Source organism: Erpetoichthys calabaricus, chromosome 8 (assembly GCF_900747795.2).
Source record: "Erpetoichthys calabaricus chromosome 8, fErpCal1.3, whole genome shotgun sequence".
NCBI classification, from domain to species: Eukaryota; Metazoa; Chordata; class Cladistia; order Polypteriformes; family Polypteridae; genus Erpetoichthys; species Erpetoichthys calabaricus.
Window position 1 is genome coordinate 16,854,034 of NC_041401.2, and position 17,688 is coordinate 16,871,721.

The 17,688-nt window shown below is 44.5% G+C and overlaps 1 protein-coding gene across 1 annotated transcript in view; it reads left to right on the forward strand.

Moving 5' to 3' along the window:
* dnah9l (dynein, axonemal, heavy polypeptide 9 like) overlaps positions 1-17,688 on the forward strand; it is a 514,436-nt gene that overhangs the window by 490,538 nt on the left and 6,210 nt on the right. The window contains exon 68 of the mRNA XM_051930607.1: positions 682-797. Coding sequence (XP_051786567.1) covers positions 682-797 — 116 coding nt within the window. The remainder of the gene's footprint in view (positions 1-681; positions 798-17,688) is intronic.

Below are 17,688 nucleotides of genomic sequence, written 5' to 3' on the forward strand. Positions count from 1 at the left end.
ATCGGTGCTCATATTCAGTTCGTACACGAACCATTACAGTCGTTTCTACATCCAAATGGGACACGCAAAAAACAGAATTCCGTTCCACTAGAATAAGAAACGCGACCCCTTAAAATCTGCTCATTTGGAGTCGAGTCGAGTTAGCTGTGTCATTATTTTCAGACTGCACCCTCCACACATCTGTATAGCGCCTTTGATAGTGAGCTCACTCTGAGAGATTTTTTCCTTTTTTTTTTTTTTTTTTTTTAATAAAGAGGACTTTGCCACCTTTGCCCGTCTCTGAGCTGGCATAGCAGCGCCCGTGCCCGTCCTCAGCTCAGCTCAGCGAGCACGGCGTCTCCTCGCCTGACTGACGGACTGACGGACGGCTGTTTTGACTGCCTAACAAGCCAATTAGCGGCAACAGCCGGCATACTGTGGATGGAGGGCGCTGACGCGTGTTTCGCTTATTCATAACATTTAAGTAGCCCCCCGTAAATTAACCTGCATGTAAAACAGAAGGGGGGGGGGGGGGAGTAAAAAAAAAAAGTGTAATGCACCTTCGTTGGCGGGGAAATGGGTGAAATGTCAAGTTCAGCGGCGTGATGTGTTTTCCCTGCGAGGAATTTGCTATTTATCATGTCATCTTATCAGAGGCTCTTTGAAGCCACAAAGTGCTCACTTAAGCTTTTCTTTTGTTAGGGGGAGCTGGCAATTTCCTCCGAGATGGAGCATCTGCAGACGGCGCTTTTCTTTGACAACGTGCCTGACACCTGGACCAAGCTGGCGTACCCGTCGACCTACAGCCTGGCGCTGTGGTAAGTAAGCCGCCGACGGATCGCGAGGTGTCCCCCCGAGGGGGGCGTGTGGGCGTCGCTGTGTTATTGACTGGGCATGAGCACGCACCCTATAGCGCCATGCCCACCTCTTTATCTGCACTAAGGACGGCCAGCATGGAGCACTGGCATGATGTGGTCGTTTACTTGCTTCCAGCCAGCAGCGCGTGCAAACCAGCAACTCACTCAACGTTTAACAACAAGACAAAATATTCGGCAACATATTAATTTACGTTATTAGTGTTGGTTAATTATTCGCTAAAAATCACAGATGCACATTTTAGAGCTGCACTGACACAAAGGAGTTGCGTTATGGTGGGCTGCCCGAATATTCACAGCTTATTGTGATAAGACAGGTGGCTTTATTAAACTGTGGTTGAGTTCTGCCCGGCCCAGTGTGGGTGTCTGCGTCAAACTGACTGGCACAGTCGGCACACTCCCATAATTAACACTGTAAGGGGTTCAGTGCTATTGGGCCTTCCTAATTGTCACAGTTTAACGACAAGAGAGATCACTGAGGTGTGCCCAGCCAGTTTGACCCAGGTGAGGTACCCACATTGGGCAGGGTAAACCTCAGTGACAATCAGGTGAGGTACCCACATTGGCCCGGGTAAAACTCAGTGACAATTTAACAAAAGAATCTCTCTTGTCATTAAACTGTGAAAGTTAGGGTGGCTCATTGGCCCTGAATTCTTTACAGTGCCCATTCAATAGATATGGGTGTGTGCCAACAGTTTGTTTGACCCAGGTACTCACATTGGGCCGGGCAAACCTCCACAGCAATTTAACAAAATCATTTCCCTGGGCACAAAACTGCCAAAACTAGGGTGGCCAAGTGCCACCGAACCTTTTACAGTTCCCATTAAACATCAAAGTAAATCCCATTAGGTATCGGAGTGTGCCAACTTTACCATTCAATTTGACCCACCCTGTTGGGCCAGGCAAACCTGTGAATGTGATGTGAATTTTCCCTTGGGATTAATAAAGTATCTATCTATCTATCTATCTATCTATCTATCTATCTATCTATCTATCTATCTATCTATCTATCTATCTATCTATCTATCTATCATATAGTGCCATTCCTTTCTATATAAATGTCTATATTGTATATAGTGCCTTTCAGTTCTATCTATCTATCTATCTATCTATCTATCTATCTATCTATCTATCTATCTATCTATCTATCATATAGTGCCATTCCTTTCTATATAAATGTCTATATTGTATATAGTGCCTTTCAGTTCTATCTATCTATCTAAACCTCAACGTTAATTTAACAAAAGCACCTCTCTCATCACAAAACCGCCACAATTAGGATGGATTTGTGCCACTGAACCCTTTACAGTTATATGATATGAGATATGAGAGTGTGCCAACTTTGCCAGCCAATCTGATCCCGGTACTCACATTGGGCCGGGCAAACCTCCACATCAATTTAACAAAATCATTTCCCTGTGCACAAAACTGCCAAAACAAGGGTGGCCAAATGCCACCGAACCACAAAACGCATCCGCCATTTAACAAAAGCACCTCTCTTGTCATAAGACTATTCAAAGTTAGGGTGGCTCACCATGACGTAACCTTCGGCCAGTTTTTGTGTGGTTGACGATCAAACAAACCGACTGCAACTTTATGAATACAAATGTATCAGTTGTAATGAAGGCAAACTAATATTTATGAGGCAGAATATGGTGCCTGGAGTGCACAAGCTGTGTAAATACAGTAAGTAGTCGGCTGGAAGCGCATACGAGAGCAGCGAATAAGCAGCCACCTTCAGGCTCGTCGTCACTTACGCCGTCCTGCCGAGCGCATGCGTGGATAAGCGCAGACGGCGCAGCCCGACAGAGGACACTGGAGACTTACGCTGAGCGGTGACAAAATCACGCGAGATTAACATTGTTCTACGGAAATGAATGGAATTGACAACGCGATGGAAAAGAGGAATGGCGCCCAGTTCAGGGTTGGCTCCTGCCTCGTCTCTGATGCTGCTGAGATAGTCTCCAGCCTCAGGGTTTCTTTTTTTAACTTATATGGCGTCTTCTCTAATGAACGTTGAAACAAAGTGAGGAATTTGATGAAATCCCCTATCTTTAGTTTATTGCGCTTTTTTTGGTGCTCATGACTGAAAAGTGCTTTTAAAACAGGTGCACTTCTACAGTGCTCATCCATCCATTGGCCAAACCTGCTTAGCCTGATCAGGGTGATGGAGAAGCTGGAGCCTATCTCAGTAAGCATCGGACAACAACGCCTGGGAAAGGGTGCCAGTATATCTCAGAGCACACACACACTTACTCTGAGCGACCCCAGACCAGCTAACCTGCATGTCCTTGGATTGTGGGAGGAAACCCAGACAGACGTGGGGAGAACATGCAAACTCCACGCAGGGGAGGACCGGACGTGAACCCTGGTCAGCGTTACCACCATGCCACGCTTATATAGTGCCTTTCATGTTCATTACTCAAAATGCACTACATAAACCAGTCATCCCATCATTTTATAGCACAGTTCGAAATGTGTGTGTATGTGGTTACAATGATCTTTACAGAATTTTGCAGCCTTTATGTAGTGCCTTACACACTGAGCGGTGTCTCCGTGTCATTCAACCCATATTTCCATTTAATGGCGCCATTCATGAAGCGCATAATCAAAAAAGCAGCTTAAAAAGAGTAGCATTTGTATAGCGTCTTCCATATTAGTGTCAAAACATCTGAACAAATCGCCATTTATAATGGCTTTAAAGTGTATTTGATTACAGTCATTGTTACACAATCTGGCAGCCTTCATATAGCGCCCTCTATATTACAGCATATTGTGTCCTTCATATTTATAAATATGCTACATAGAAATGTAGAAATCATTCACCCCATATTTTACTTCAAAGTGCCTTCTAATTTGTGTATAATTACAGTGATCCTCATGGAACTTTGCAGCCTTTATATAGCGCCTTGCATATTAAAGTATGTAGTGTCCTTCATATTTATAAATATGCTACATGGAAATCTAGAAATCAATCACCCCATATTTTACTTTATAGTGCCTTCTAATGTGTATATAATTACAGTTGTAGCAGTGCTACTATTAGTTAGAACTGCATTTCCCAGCAGTCCCTGCAGGGACTGTTGGGGTCAAAGGTGGTCAGAGGAGTTTAAAAGGAGGGCAGCCTAGGCAGGTGGTTTTTTATTGTTGTATTTTGTGTTTCGTTATCTGTTGGATTGCCTTCTGTTAATTAAGCCATATTTAATCGCTGTGTCCTGGATTGTATTCGTTGTTGGGGTCTGGATCGTCTGTCTACCTGTGTGCTGAGGACTGTTTGTGGATTCACGGCTTTCCTGTAAGTAAAGGAGCGCTCCTGAACCATCCAGAAGTCTTCACCCTTACAGTGTCTACCAGTAGGACTGTTTTTCATTCCCTTACAACATGCAGATCTCTGGACTTACTCTCGTCATCTCTCATTACATCTGGTGTGGTATCCCATGGACTTTGCTGTGTGGTGTTTGTGTTTATATGTTTATTGTAATATCGCTGTTTGGGTACAGGGGTGGTATTATTTATATTATTTAATTTCATTACATGCTTTAATTGTTGTTATTCCCCAGTGTGCTTTGTTTTGTCTCTGTTTGTGAGTGTGTGCAGGCGGGCCAAGGCTGGGAGCGTCCCTGGGATCCTCTATAAAAAATAAATAAATCACCGTCATCTTGACGGTGTGAATCTTAGCGGCACCGGACCACTACACAGTGACCATCATGGAACTTTGCAGCCTTTATATAGCGCCTTGCATATTACAGTATGCAGTGTCTTTCATATTACTAAATATGCTACATAGAAGTCGCTCACCCCAGATTTTATTTTTTAGTGCCTTCTAATGTGTGTATAATTACGATGACTTTCACAAATATATAGCGCCCCATCTACTGAGCAGTCATGTGTGAAAATGATTCATATTCATTGTAACATTGCCCTTCATGGTGTGTGTAATCAAAAAGCGCTTTAAAAGTTTATCGTTTATGTAGCGACTTCCATATTAATATGTGAGAACAGGCCACATCACCCCATATGTTTGTAGCACCTTCTAAAGTCTCCATGATTACAGTGATCGTTAATTTTATATATATAATATATAGCGCCTTTCATATTAAGTGGTACTATAAAATCACTTAGCACTTTTTGACCTACTTGCACTTTCCATGGTGCACATACTGCTGTCCACAGTCGTTTTTTGTGTTTGGTGGCCTTGCCTTCCAATTGCTTCTCTTGAATCTGATGCTTGGAATGGGTCACCTTCTGCCAGCTTCTCACAACATAGGCAGGACGCCTTTGCCCAGTCCTCCTGGCAGAAGTGCTGTAAGGGCGTCAGTTAGGTTTGTGGACCCCCTCACTTGGAGACGCTTTTTCAGTTTCTATGGGATTACGGGTTTTGTGACGGCCACTGCACTGCGTTCAACTTTGGGGGGTCTGCTTATCATCACTCTGCTGCTGGAAGGCAAATTTGTGAGCAAAGTTGTAACTTTCTGTCTTGAGGTGTTGCTTCAGAGTTTCTAGCTAAAGCTCCTTCCTCTTTTCTGCAGTGCCCGAGACCCTTCACACCCACAATATCGGGTTTCCACTCCCAGGCTTCCGTGTCCTTTGTCTTGAAAGCCTCACACTTCTTCTTCCATACATTGTGGTGATCATTCTGGCCAAAGAGGTCAATTTTTGTTTTATTTGACCACAGAAAACCCCTCTAAAAGGTCAGGGGTCTCATTTTAATAAGCAGGCGACAAAAAATGGGAAAACGTGTACATAAAAAAAATTGGACTGGTAAATCCTGGTGTACGCACATTTCTACGCAGTTCACCTTTATAAATCCCAAACACGTTGAAATTGTGCAGACATGAGTGTGCCTTAAACCCCGCCTTTAACATCCATACAAGGACTATGCTAATCAGCCTCATACATATGCAATCACGACGCTGCTGCACTTCATTGGCTGGTACAGCAGCCTCTCACCTGACGCATCGAGACCCCCGTCACCTGCATCTGTAGTGCACTCAGCACAGCACTGAAGTGCAGTGACGGGGAAAAACGTAAGGTGCCAGCGCCTGAGCGGGTAGCCATTATCACCTGACCCATGTAACAACGTTCACAAAGACTAGCATGGGCCACATGAAGCACCGAGGGTCACCAACAAGCCATTCACCCCTCGTGCAGCACTGGCATGTCTGCCAACATCAGTCTGCTTCAAAATAAATGAATCACACGACTGACCCAGGCCACTGAGCCACAACTTTCATCAAGTGTCATCCTGGCATCACAGATGACTTGTGTCTTAATTGAATGTCACTACTTACCGTTAACAAAAGCAGCTCCTCTCTCTCTCTAGGTGCCCATATTGCAATATGAGTGCAGTGAAGAGCTCCGATTTTACGTTAGGAGAAATGGACATGGCTGCAAATGGACATTTTACATTTGTAACAACATGTTATGTTTTATGAACGTCCACCCTCACCATATGATAACGGGAAGTAGAGCCTCGTTGGTCTGTTAAAGGCTTCCAGCACAGCGGGCATGACGGAGTGAAGCTTGGCTCAGATACTCCTGGACCCTGACAAGTGACAACAAGTGGCCGATATAAACTGACGAAAACACAAATACGCAGCATTGGCCCCCGTAAAAGAGAACTAACACGTGGCATGTGCATCCTATTCAACACTTTTAAAGTGTAATAAGTTTGTCATGTCAGTGCACATGATGATAACGGCTAGGCGATATGAACAATTATACATGTGAGTCTTCATTTAACTGGTTTGGATGCATTTCCATATTTGATGCAGGGTGTTCTCGTTCCCTAATTTCTCCAAAATGTTGAGTTCAGATAGTTAGTTTTAGGTCAGGTTGGGGAGCGTGTGTTGCTGCTCCCACCATATGACACACCAACTTGAGATCCCAGTTGGCAACCCCCCAGGAAGACATGCCAGTCCCACCCTCCAGAAATGATCCTCTATCTGCCGCACCCAGGTGTTACGTGGGCATCCCCTTGGCCTGGTCCAGTCACTCAGGTCCTCAACAATGATGATCACCCTCGGGTAATCGCACCACATGGCCATAGTGCCGTAACTGACGCTCCCTCAAAAGTCATGTGGCTCATTTGGGGCACCATGAGGAACACAAAGTCAGACCAGCGGTACACAAGGATTCTCTGAAGAGACACACATGAAGGAGTCCATTCTTCATCTCAGGTCACTGGATAGCATCCATATCTCACAAACAGGAAGCACCAGGACTCTAAAGACTTGGACATTCGTCCTTTTGCAGATATCAGGTGCGCCACACACCCCTTACCAGTGACCTCATGACCCCCCAATGCTCTCCCAATCCATCTACTGACTTCATAGGAAGAGTCACCAGAGACCTGAATGTCACCGCCGAGGTAAGTAAACCTCTCGATGAGGTTGACACTCTCTCCACAGACAGACACACTGCTGATGGCCGTGCCCAAGAGGTCATTAAAGGCCTGATCTTTGGTTTTTATCAGGACCCTCACAAGCCCCGACACTCAGACCCCTCACTCTGTCTCTCTAGAGCCTCCATCGACTCCACGAAGATCACAGCATCATCGACAAAGTCGAGATCAATAAATCTCTCTTCACCATCAGATATCCCACAGCTGCTGGACCCCCTGACTCTGCCCAACACTCAGTCCATACAAGCATTCAACAGAGTAGGAGCAGAACAGACCCCTGAGGAACCCCAAAATCAACTGGGAAAAACACAGAGGTCCTGCCTCCACTCTGCACAGCACTCCCAGTACCAGCGTACAGGCCGGCCATGATATCCAGAAACTTCAGGGGGGATTGCATAAAGTCTCAGGATGTCCCACAGGGCAGCTCAATCAGCTGAGTCAAATGCTTTATGAAAATCGACAAAGCGCCTTGAGCATGGGAAAGGCGCTATATAAATAAAATGTATTATTATTATTATTATTATTATAAAGGCTACAAAAAAACTGTGCCCATTAGTTCCAGAGTTGCTGTAAATATGCACATGTTCTCCCATCAACTTTAATTTTATAAATCCCGACCTCTGCGGTGGGCTGGCACCCTGCCCCTGGTTTGTTTCCTGCCTTGTGCCCTGTGTTGGCTGGGATTGGCTCCAGCAGACCCCCGTGACCCTGTAGTTAGGATATAGCGGGTTGGATAATGGATGGGATGGATGGATGGCATCCCGACCTTTGTCTATGCCAGTGGTTCTCAAACTGTGGGGCGGGACCCCCTAGGGGGGCGCGAAGATGTGAAAAAAAGAAAACAAGAATCAAAAATATGAAAAATACATCTATTGAAACCAAAACAAATTAACTTAAACTACATTCTGATACTAGAAAAATAAATATAGAGTTAGATAAATGTCGATAAAAGTTAAGTAGGTATAATAAAATATGCATCTATGATATATCATGAATTAAAAAAGAACAAATTGGTATTAGTGGGCTCCTTTCAAAAAAACGTTAGGGGGGGCGCGATTAAAACCGTTATGAAAACTCGGGTCGCAAATACTTAAAGGTTGAGAAGCGCTGGTCTATGCACAGTTCAGGTCCTCTTTCTATTCGTACACATGTTTTATAAATCTAAGCCTTACGTCTTTGTCCTGGTGATCAACCGCAAACTTCCCTCTGGCGTTTTTATGTGTCGGCTTGGAGTTTGGTGACAGACGTTCAGGCCACGGCGATGACGGACTCTCTCAGTGGTGCGTGTAGATACTTTGGCACCTGATGCCTCCAACTCCTTCGCTAGTTCCTTTACTGTTCTCTTGGGGTTCGGTTGAACCTTTTGTAACAAAGTTCGCTCATCCCCAGGAGTTTGTTTGTGGCTCCTTTCTGAACGATTTCAAGTCTGTGCTGCTCCCACATATTTGTATTTGCATACACGGGTGGGTACAGAAGCTTGTGGCGCCTTCAGTTGTTTGGAAATTGATCCTAAGGAGGAACCAGACTTGTGGAGGTCCACCAATTCTTCACCTAAGGTCCTGGCACAGGTGCTCTCCCAATGAAGACAATCAAGAGTCCTCTAGAGATCATGGCATCAATTTCTGGAATTTTCCAGGCTGCTTAAACAGACATTCAACTTGATGTAAGGGTCCCACTGAAAAATCAATCTGTCTCTTTAGCTACCACTTATGGAAGTAAAGACCCTGATCGACTTAACAAGGGGACGTTTGGTGACATGACGCGTGGCGCTGTGACACACAGAGTTTGAAAGTTTTTAGCCGAAGTGGTTGAAAACTTTTGGCCCCAACTGTATGTTGGCCTGTATGTCTCCCACCTCACAGGTTCGGTATGGTCAGTTCTTTATTCCTGTAACTGAAGCCACCGCTAGGTGAAGTGAGTCAGGGTGGGGATGAATCCTTTACCTTAATGGCCTATATAGTGCCTTTGTGTAGCGATTTTTACGTGTTTCCATATTCCTGCAATGTGACTCCCCAGCCTACCAGGACTGTCCCAGGCCCTTCTGCTTTGCAGTCCATCAGTTTGGCCACTAAGAGGGTCTTACTGCCCCTCTCCATCTCTCACTCGCGACTCATGTTAAAAGTCTGAATGACCACACTTACTTAGAAGAGCCTGTGCTCATGTCCACTGACCGGTTAGGAGCATACACTAACTGATACACCCACCACATGACAAACCACCTCAGGACCCCAGATTAGGACCCAAGTGCACCCATGCAACAGGTGACACCTCAGCACCACACTAGTTCAGGCGGAATGGAACCAGTGTGAGTTTTTTTATGGTGGCTGGAGTAGCAACCCCCAAGTTTTCTCTGCAGGTTGGAAGGCCTACATACAGATTAACGTCATACCCAGGACGGAGCAATTGCAGATTAAGGGTGCAACAGAGTGGAATCACTTCTGGCATTTACGGGATTTGAACCAGCAACCTTCCCATTGCCAGCGCACACCCCTAGCCTCAGAGCCACCACTCCACCCACATACTGAGCGGGTGTCCTCTAAATACTCAAGTGTCTCACATACTTTATTGTGGTGTCCTCATTAGTGCCATGAAATTAAACACAAACTAAATCCAAGTATTTTTGTTAAAATCTGTGTCATCTGAATGTGCAGACAGCCATTTAAATCTCCTTGTCATGAAATGGAGTTTTAACAAAAGCAGAAGACGGTGTGCAGCCTCCAAAAATAAGCCAAGAAGCGGGCCGGGACCTTCCCTAAACTTCCCAGAAGAAGCTCACCTTAACTCAGCCAGGCCCCCAAATACTACTTGCTAGCTTCAAAAATAAGGAGCTGGCAGAAACAACATGAACTGTTCACAAAACCTTCAAGAAGCTCCACAAGAGGGGGGATAACCATGAACCCCTGGCTTGTGAAGAAAAAGGGCAACAGTAAATCTTTATGTAAATCGAAGAGTAAATTAACAAAAATAGCAAACAGAGTGAAAAAGATTTGCCAAATAAGGCAGTTCATAGCAAACAAATCCTAAAACACCATCTTGAAGAATAGTCCAAAACAATAAGATGAGAATATATATATAAAAAAATAGACAGATAGATAGATAGATAGATACTTTATTAATCCCAAGGGGAAATTCACAAATATTTATTTATTATTATTTAAATATTTATTTCACAAATAATTCACAATACACACAGGAATTCACTATACTGTAGATGAGATGACCTCTGGCTCCTGAGCCTTCCCAAACAGGCAGTGGGAGGGCCTTGGAGTGGAGAGGTCAGGGTGGCCCCGCCTCTGAAGGCTCCACCCACAAAGAATGAAGAATGAAAGTAAACTTAAATGGACAGTACACAATTAACCAGCAAAATATTCGAGGGGCGCAGTGTGCTAAAAGTTGGAATGTGACGTCAGAGTCTCTGTTTACTATCTACATGTGACAGAAAGCCTCTATGCGGATCCTACGAGATTGGTGTGCGCGCTTCGATATTTGATGAATGGTTCGATGTGGTGAAGCAAAATGCCGACATACAAATGTAGTCGTGGTGCTTTTATATTCAAGTGTCTCATATTCCCGATTGTAATGACACGATACGTTTTAAAAGTCTCACGTACCGTCTTCTGTACTGTCTATTTTTTTAGGGCTTCCTCTGCTCCTGACAGCAGCGAATCGCCAGCAATAGATCACCACAATGAGCACATTAAATGTCTGATATTCCAACTCTCTGCACATTTAGAATCCTGAGATTTATACTTGATATCACTTTCATGATGAAAAGCTTTAAAGTATGTATATTACATTTTACAGATAAATTGTTACTTTTGTTTAAATAATGAATACTGTTAATAATTACACACATGGGGGTGACATGGTGGTGGAGCGTTTAGCGCTGCTGTCTTGCAGGGAGTCACGTCGCTGATATTCCCTGCCTGGAGTTTTCATGTTTTCCTGCTGGGTTTCCTCAGTGTGCTCCAGTTTCCTTCCAAAGATATGCAGATTTGGTGCCGCTAAAATGACGCCAGTGTGTGTGAGTGCTTGTATTCACCTTGCAATGAGCCGAGGCCTCGTCCAGGGATTGTTTCTCACTCGTGCCCAATGCTTGCTGGAATGGACAAATCCTTGGATTTAATCAATAAACATCTTCTTCAGAGATATTGCAGTAAGGTGTCATTGGAATTTAATGGGTGTTCTAGGCAATTTACAACACAGAGAAGCCGAACAAGTTCTCACCGTGATGATATCTCGCACTGCCACCTGGCAGATTCCTCCAGATTTACGTAAAGTACGCGCGCAAGTATAAACACTTCAACGCTTGCATAGCAGGAGCGTCCGCTGCAGCATGCGTCGCGTCGCGTGAAGTATAACTCCGGCCTTACTGAAATGTCTCCGCTGTTGTTGAGATGCATTGGGAGTTTTCCAATTTCAAAATGTCTTTTGATTCCTTGTTGCCTAATTGTTTTTTGTTACTAATTTTCAGCAGCATTTACTCAATTGAAATGTGGAATTCATCAGTCTGTGCCCCCCATAGTTACGATTTCACCAGCTGGAGTTCCTGGTGCTGTCGGGTATACCTGTGTAATTGGTTAAAGTAAGAGAGCAAGTATTTCTGCGTTTTTAAAGGTTTCATCCTTTTGTCGGTGCTGGATGTCCCATCCACCATCTTCACTACCGCTCTCATCAATGTCTCTACTCTGGAAGTTGAGAATTTGTTCTTTTTATCTCTGATTAGGTTCCATTATTTGTTGCAACTTCTTGCTGGGCTGCCACCATGGATGCTACTTCCTAGTATTTCCTGTGGTTTCACTAATAGAGTCTCGTTCACTCATTTCATTTTCCACCCCTTATCCTTGACCAGGTCACAGGGGCAACGGTCTTAACGGTGTTGTCCATACATCCCTTTTTCCCAGCCACACTTGCCAGCTCATACTTTGGTATCCCAAGGCTTTTCCAGGCCGCCAGGGAGATACGAGGTGGAGTCAAGCTAAAGTTAGAAAATGGGATTTATTAGAAAATGTAACGCACCTTCACAAAACTGATCACTTCATTTCTCAATGTCGTCTCCACCCTTCTCAATGGCAGTGCCCGGATTCCAGCAGAATTAGGGGTTAACTAACCCGTTAGGGGTTACCACACCATTTAGCTGCACCACTCGGAGTATTTATATCGCTGTATCGGAGTGTGAATCAGCTGTACAGCAGCTGATCGGAAAGAGAATTATCAGGATACAGCATCAAGCACACGCTGCCTCAGCCATGCGCACAGTCTATTTGAACTGCTCTCATTCCACAAACACTTCAGAGCCTTTCCTGTACGGACCTCGCGGTTCAGAAACAGTTTCATCCCAAGAACTATAAACGCACTCAATCAGTCCATCAAGTGCTCCTTGTAGAACTGTTTGTACTTATAAGTACAATCATCTCACTGTAAACTTGCGATAGTTATAATATTGCACAACCTGAGCCACTTTATGAAGTGCGTATTTACATATGATGACAATATCATTTTTAAGATAAAATGCAGGAAAATATGTTTATTATATTATGCAGATAAAATGTTAACATTTAAATAATCTATATTGTTAATAATTAAACATGTGAGGACACAGTGTCACAGTGCTAGTGACGAGCTGGTGCTTCGTTCATGGATTGTTCCTGCCTCACTCTGTAATCTTGCTGGGGCTGATGCAAGACTGGAAGGATAGATGGATAGAATAATTAAACACATACTACGAAGATATTTCAATGTTCCTTAAAAGTTTTGAAGAATCGGCATTCTAAGCTTACAGATGGCTTAATGTCTATTACAGAGCTGATTGTGTGGCGATTGGGTATTTGAAGAAAGAAAAGTAAGAACAGGTATTAGGGGTTAGTACGTTTGAAAGAGACAGTACTGCTGCAAGAAATTATTTCATTGAAGGTCACGCACGGCACAGCAAGCCCCTTGCGTGAGACATGAGCAATCACTGTGCCACCATGGTCACATGTTTAATAACATGCTTTAACTCCTATCATCATGAAAATGATATCAAGTATACATCTTAGTGTTTTAATTATTCAGAGAGCTGTCATATCATAAATGTAATGGATTCTGTGTCCAGTCGGAAGAAGAGAAAGCCCGGAAGCACATAGTGATTCACACACATAGAGCACATAGAAGATCAAATACAAAACAAAGCATTTAACGTGCTACTTTAGTTACGATGGGATTTCAGACACTAGTAAATTAAACAATTTTAAGATGAAGTTTATGTTGTTCTACTTTAATGACAAAATAAACTACATGATTAAAGTGGAAATTTCAGATTAAAGTTGACATTTCGTGCTTTTTTCCCCTCTGTGTGCCTATTTTTTTTTTCTGTACCCTAATAAGCTTTCAAATGACACTCAGACGGTGGGCTACGACTCACCTTTTCACGATGACTTTGATATCGGACAACTTCTTTGCAACTTTGAGTGACATAGAGTGTCGGAGAAACTCGAAAGCTCAAGTTCACAATCAACTTCCTTTTGTTGTTTATACCACTGTTTAAACCAACAAACAGTACGTTTTCCTTTGCCTCCACTTGGTATTCGCTGAAATTCTTCTATTTTCCCTCGTGCTTTTCCCATTGTCTTTTCACAGAAGGCTGAGCTTAAGGGCTGTTTATATTGATTTGCATATTCAAAGAGGCGTAATTCTGGGAGGAGTTGGAGCGGGACAGCAGGCGTGTGCACATGCGTTACTTTTCACGCTTACCGGGATATATGGAGCAGAAGAATGTGGAAGTTGGCGTTTGCACAGATTTATGCATCTGGATTTTTTTGTGCATACGAACATTTCCGCTTTTGTCCGTACGCCATATTTTAGTGTGAATTCTACGCACGCCATTATGCATGAGGCCCCTGATTAGTTGTGTTTGGGTTCGTTCCACTTTCTGATAAATCCCATTTTCTAACTTTAGCTTGATTCCCCTTTGTATAATCCTTCCAGAAAACTATGGGTCTTCCCTGGGGTCTCCTTCAAGCTGGTCACACCTGCAAAATCTCAACAGAGAGGCCTCCAGGAGGTATCCGTATTAGATGCCTAAACCACCTCCACTGGCTCCTCTCGATGTGGAGGGTCAGCAGCTCTACTCAGAGCCTTTCCTGGATGTCTGCACTTCTCACCTCATCTCTAAGGCAGAGCCCACCACCCTATGGAGAAAGCTCACTTCGGCCACTTGAAACTTTTTCAGTCATGACTAGAGGTGAGGGTTGGGGCGTAGATCGAATGGTAAATTGAGAGGTTTGCCTTCTGACTCAGCTATTTCTTCACCACTACAGATTGGTATAGCGACCACATAACTGCACTTGCCGCCCCGATCTGTCTTGTCAATCTCACCGACCCTTTTCCCCTCACTCATGAACAAGATCCCTGAAGTATTTAATCTCCCACTTGGAGAGGACAGTCCATCTATTTTCCTCAGTGTTGGAGGTGCTGATCCTCATCCCTGCCCACTTCACACTCAATCAAAAGCCACCCTAATGCGTGATGGAGTTCACAGCCTGATGAAGCCAACAGGACCTCATCCTGTCTGTGAACGGAATATTAAGTTTCTCCTACCATTTCCTGAAGTGGTGTGGGGTGCGGTGAGTGGGTGTGTTCCCTCAGATGCAGTTGCTACCAATCTGTTCACTCACATGAAACAGGCGGGCACGAGACAGGCTATATATCCTAACCTAGAATGGAAATTCAAGACAGACCATGGGTAATCCAAACAGGTGAAAACCGCAACGGAACAGACAGACAAGCAATAGCCATCCCCCTCCTAGTCTTGCCGGTTCCTCCATTTAAAGGGCCGCCTTCTTCTCAGTTGTCCCCGCCTCCTATGCTGTGGGGGAAGCTGGGATATGCAGTCCTTTACTCCATAGCAATGCTACAGCGTGAAAGACCACAGAACCTCACAAGTGTCTCCATATACATTGGTGTTGAGCCACTGACTAGAGAAGCATCAAGGATTTGATCTTAATACATCAGCACAATCTGGACGAGAAGATTGCCATTCAGCCCCACAAAGTTCACCAGTCCTATCCCCTTAATTCTCCTAAAAAAAACATCAAGTTGAGTTTTGAAAGTCCTTGAAGTCCTACTGTCTACCACACTACTTGGTCATTTATTCCAAATGTCTATCGTTCTCTGTGTGCAAAGAAAAACAAACCTAATGTTTGTGTGAAATTTCCCCTTCACAAGTTTCCAGCTGTGTCCCCGTGTTCTTGATGAACTCATTTTAAAGTCACCGTCTCGATCCACTGGACTAATTCCCTTCCTAATTTTAAACACTTCAGTCAGGTCTCCTCTTAATCTTCTTTTGCTTAAACTGTAAAGGCTCAGCTCTTTTAATCTTTCCTCATAACTCATCCCCTGTAGACCTGAATCAGCCTAGTTACTCTTCTCTGGACCTTTTTCTAGTGCTGCTTTGTCCTTTTTGTAGCCTGGAGACCAAAACTGCACACAGCACTCCAGATGAGGCCTCACCAGTGTGTTATAAAGCTTGAGCAGAACCTCCTGGGACTTGTACTCCACACATCAAGGCGCTATATAACCTGACATTCTGTTAGCCTTCTTAATGGCTTCTGAACAGTCTGGCAGTGGGTGATGTCAAGTTCAGTTCTTCATCTTTCAGCTTCTCCCGTTAGGGGTCGCCACAGCAGATCATCTTCTTCCATATCTTTCTGTCCTCTGTATCTTGTTCTGTCACCCCCATCACCTTCATGTTCTCTCTCAGCACATCCATAAATCTTCACTTAGGCATTCCTTTTTTCCTCTTCCCTGGCAGCTCTATCCTTAGTATCCTTCTCTCAATGTACTCAGCATCTCTCCTCTGCACATGTCCAAACCAACGCAATCTCGCCTCTCTGACTTTGTCTCTCAACCATCCAACCTGAGTTGACCCTCTAATGTCCTCATTTCTAATTCTGTCCATCCTCGTCACACCCAATGCAAATCTTAGCATCTTTAACTCTGCCACCTCCAGCTCAGTCTCCTGCTTTCTGGACTCCTAAATCCTTCTCATAACGCGGACTCTTGATTTTCAGACTTCCTATACTTGCTGCTACAGCAAGTCAATGCAGTGATCTGAAGGAAGGAGAGATGTGCGCCCACCTTAGATGGTTGAACACCAGATGTGTCACTCCATTCTAAATTACTCTCAGTGGCTTGACGACACATGCCGTTATTCCTGTCAGCAGAGAATGACAAGACCACAGTCTGGACCGAGAGTTGTGCTGCATACTTCATCAGCTCTCGTGGATGTTGTACAGAGTAAATCTGCAAGACTGATAGACCACAGCAACATGGTCAAGGAAGGAGAGGTGGTCATCGGTCAGCACGCCAAGGTTATGTCCTAGCTTGGTGGGGGTTACCAACAATGAGACAAGCTAAATACAGATGGGGTACTGAATAGACAGACGAGTTAGGATAATGAGAAGGTCCATCTTTGCCAGCTTGAGCTGGAGATGTTGCTCCTTCATCAGTGAGACTGGCAGAGACTGTAGCCAATACCCTGCGGCCCTCTTTAGGGAACAACAAGCACAACTGAGTATCATCATCACAGCACTGATAAGAGAAAACATAAGACTTAGTGATAGGACCAAGCAAGGAAGTGATTAGGGAGAAGATGAGGGGGCCCATCAACAATCCTTGGAGCTCTCCAGTGCTTGCCTGGTGCACCCTTGACATCTCTCTATGCCAGGACATGCGGTAGACTCTGCCCCAAGAGGCAGGACTCAAACCACCGGAGGAGAGTCCTAGTGCTGCCAAGGAGGATCTTGTGGTTGACCATATCTGAGGAGGCCGAGGAGAAGTCTAACAGGACGAGGACAAACGAGCAGATACCATGTGATCCAAGGGCTGAAATGGAATGATAACATCAAATGAGCCCAAAGTCAGACAGAGGGCATTACGCTCTTATTTCTGTACATTTCTGCCTCTTTAGTCCTCTGCCTGCTTCTAAATGGCTTTGTGACAGCAGAAGGGGTGGGCCACAGCTGTGGGTGGGCTGAGTAAGGTGGATCGTGCCAGTGTTTGTAGCTTCATTTTCATAACTGTATTTTTTAATAATCATAATGGGGGGAGGGGGGGTAGTTTGGATGGTGGCGTTGCTTGTCTTTCATTCCTATTGCACCATGAATTCAATTCTGGGCTCAGGTAAGTGCAACTCAGGCTGATGATTCAATGGCAGTCGATTCTGATGGCCATCTTTGGTGACGTTCTAAACTGATATTGAAAGCAGGCTATACCCAAGTCAGTCCGTGCCTGGCACAGCACCACTAGGTGCCAGTCTAGTGATCTGGACTCATTTTATTTCCCTATTATTGTATGGTGGCACAGCATCACTAGGTGCCAGTCTAGTGATTTGGACTCATTTCACTTCCCTGTTATTGTGTGTTGGCACAGTATCACTAGGTGCCAGTCTAC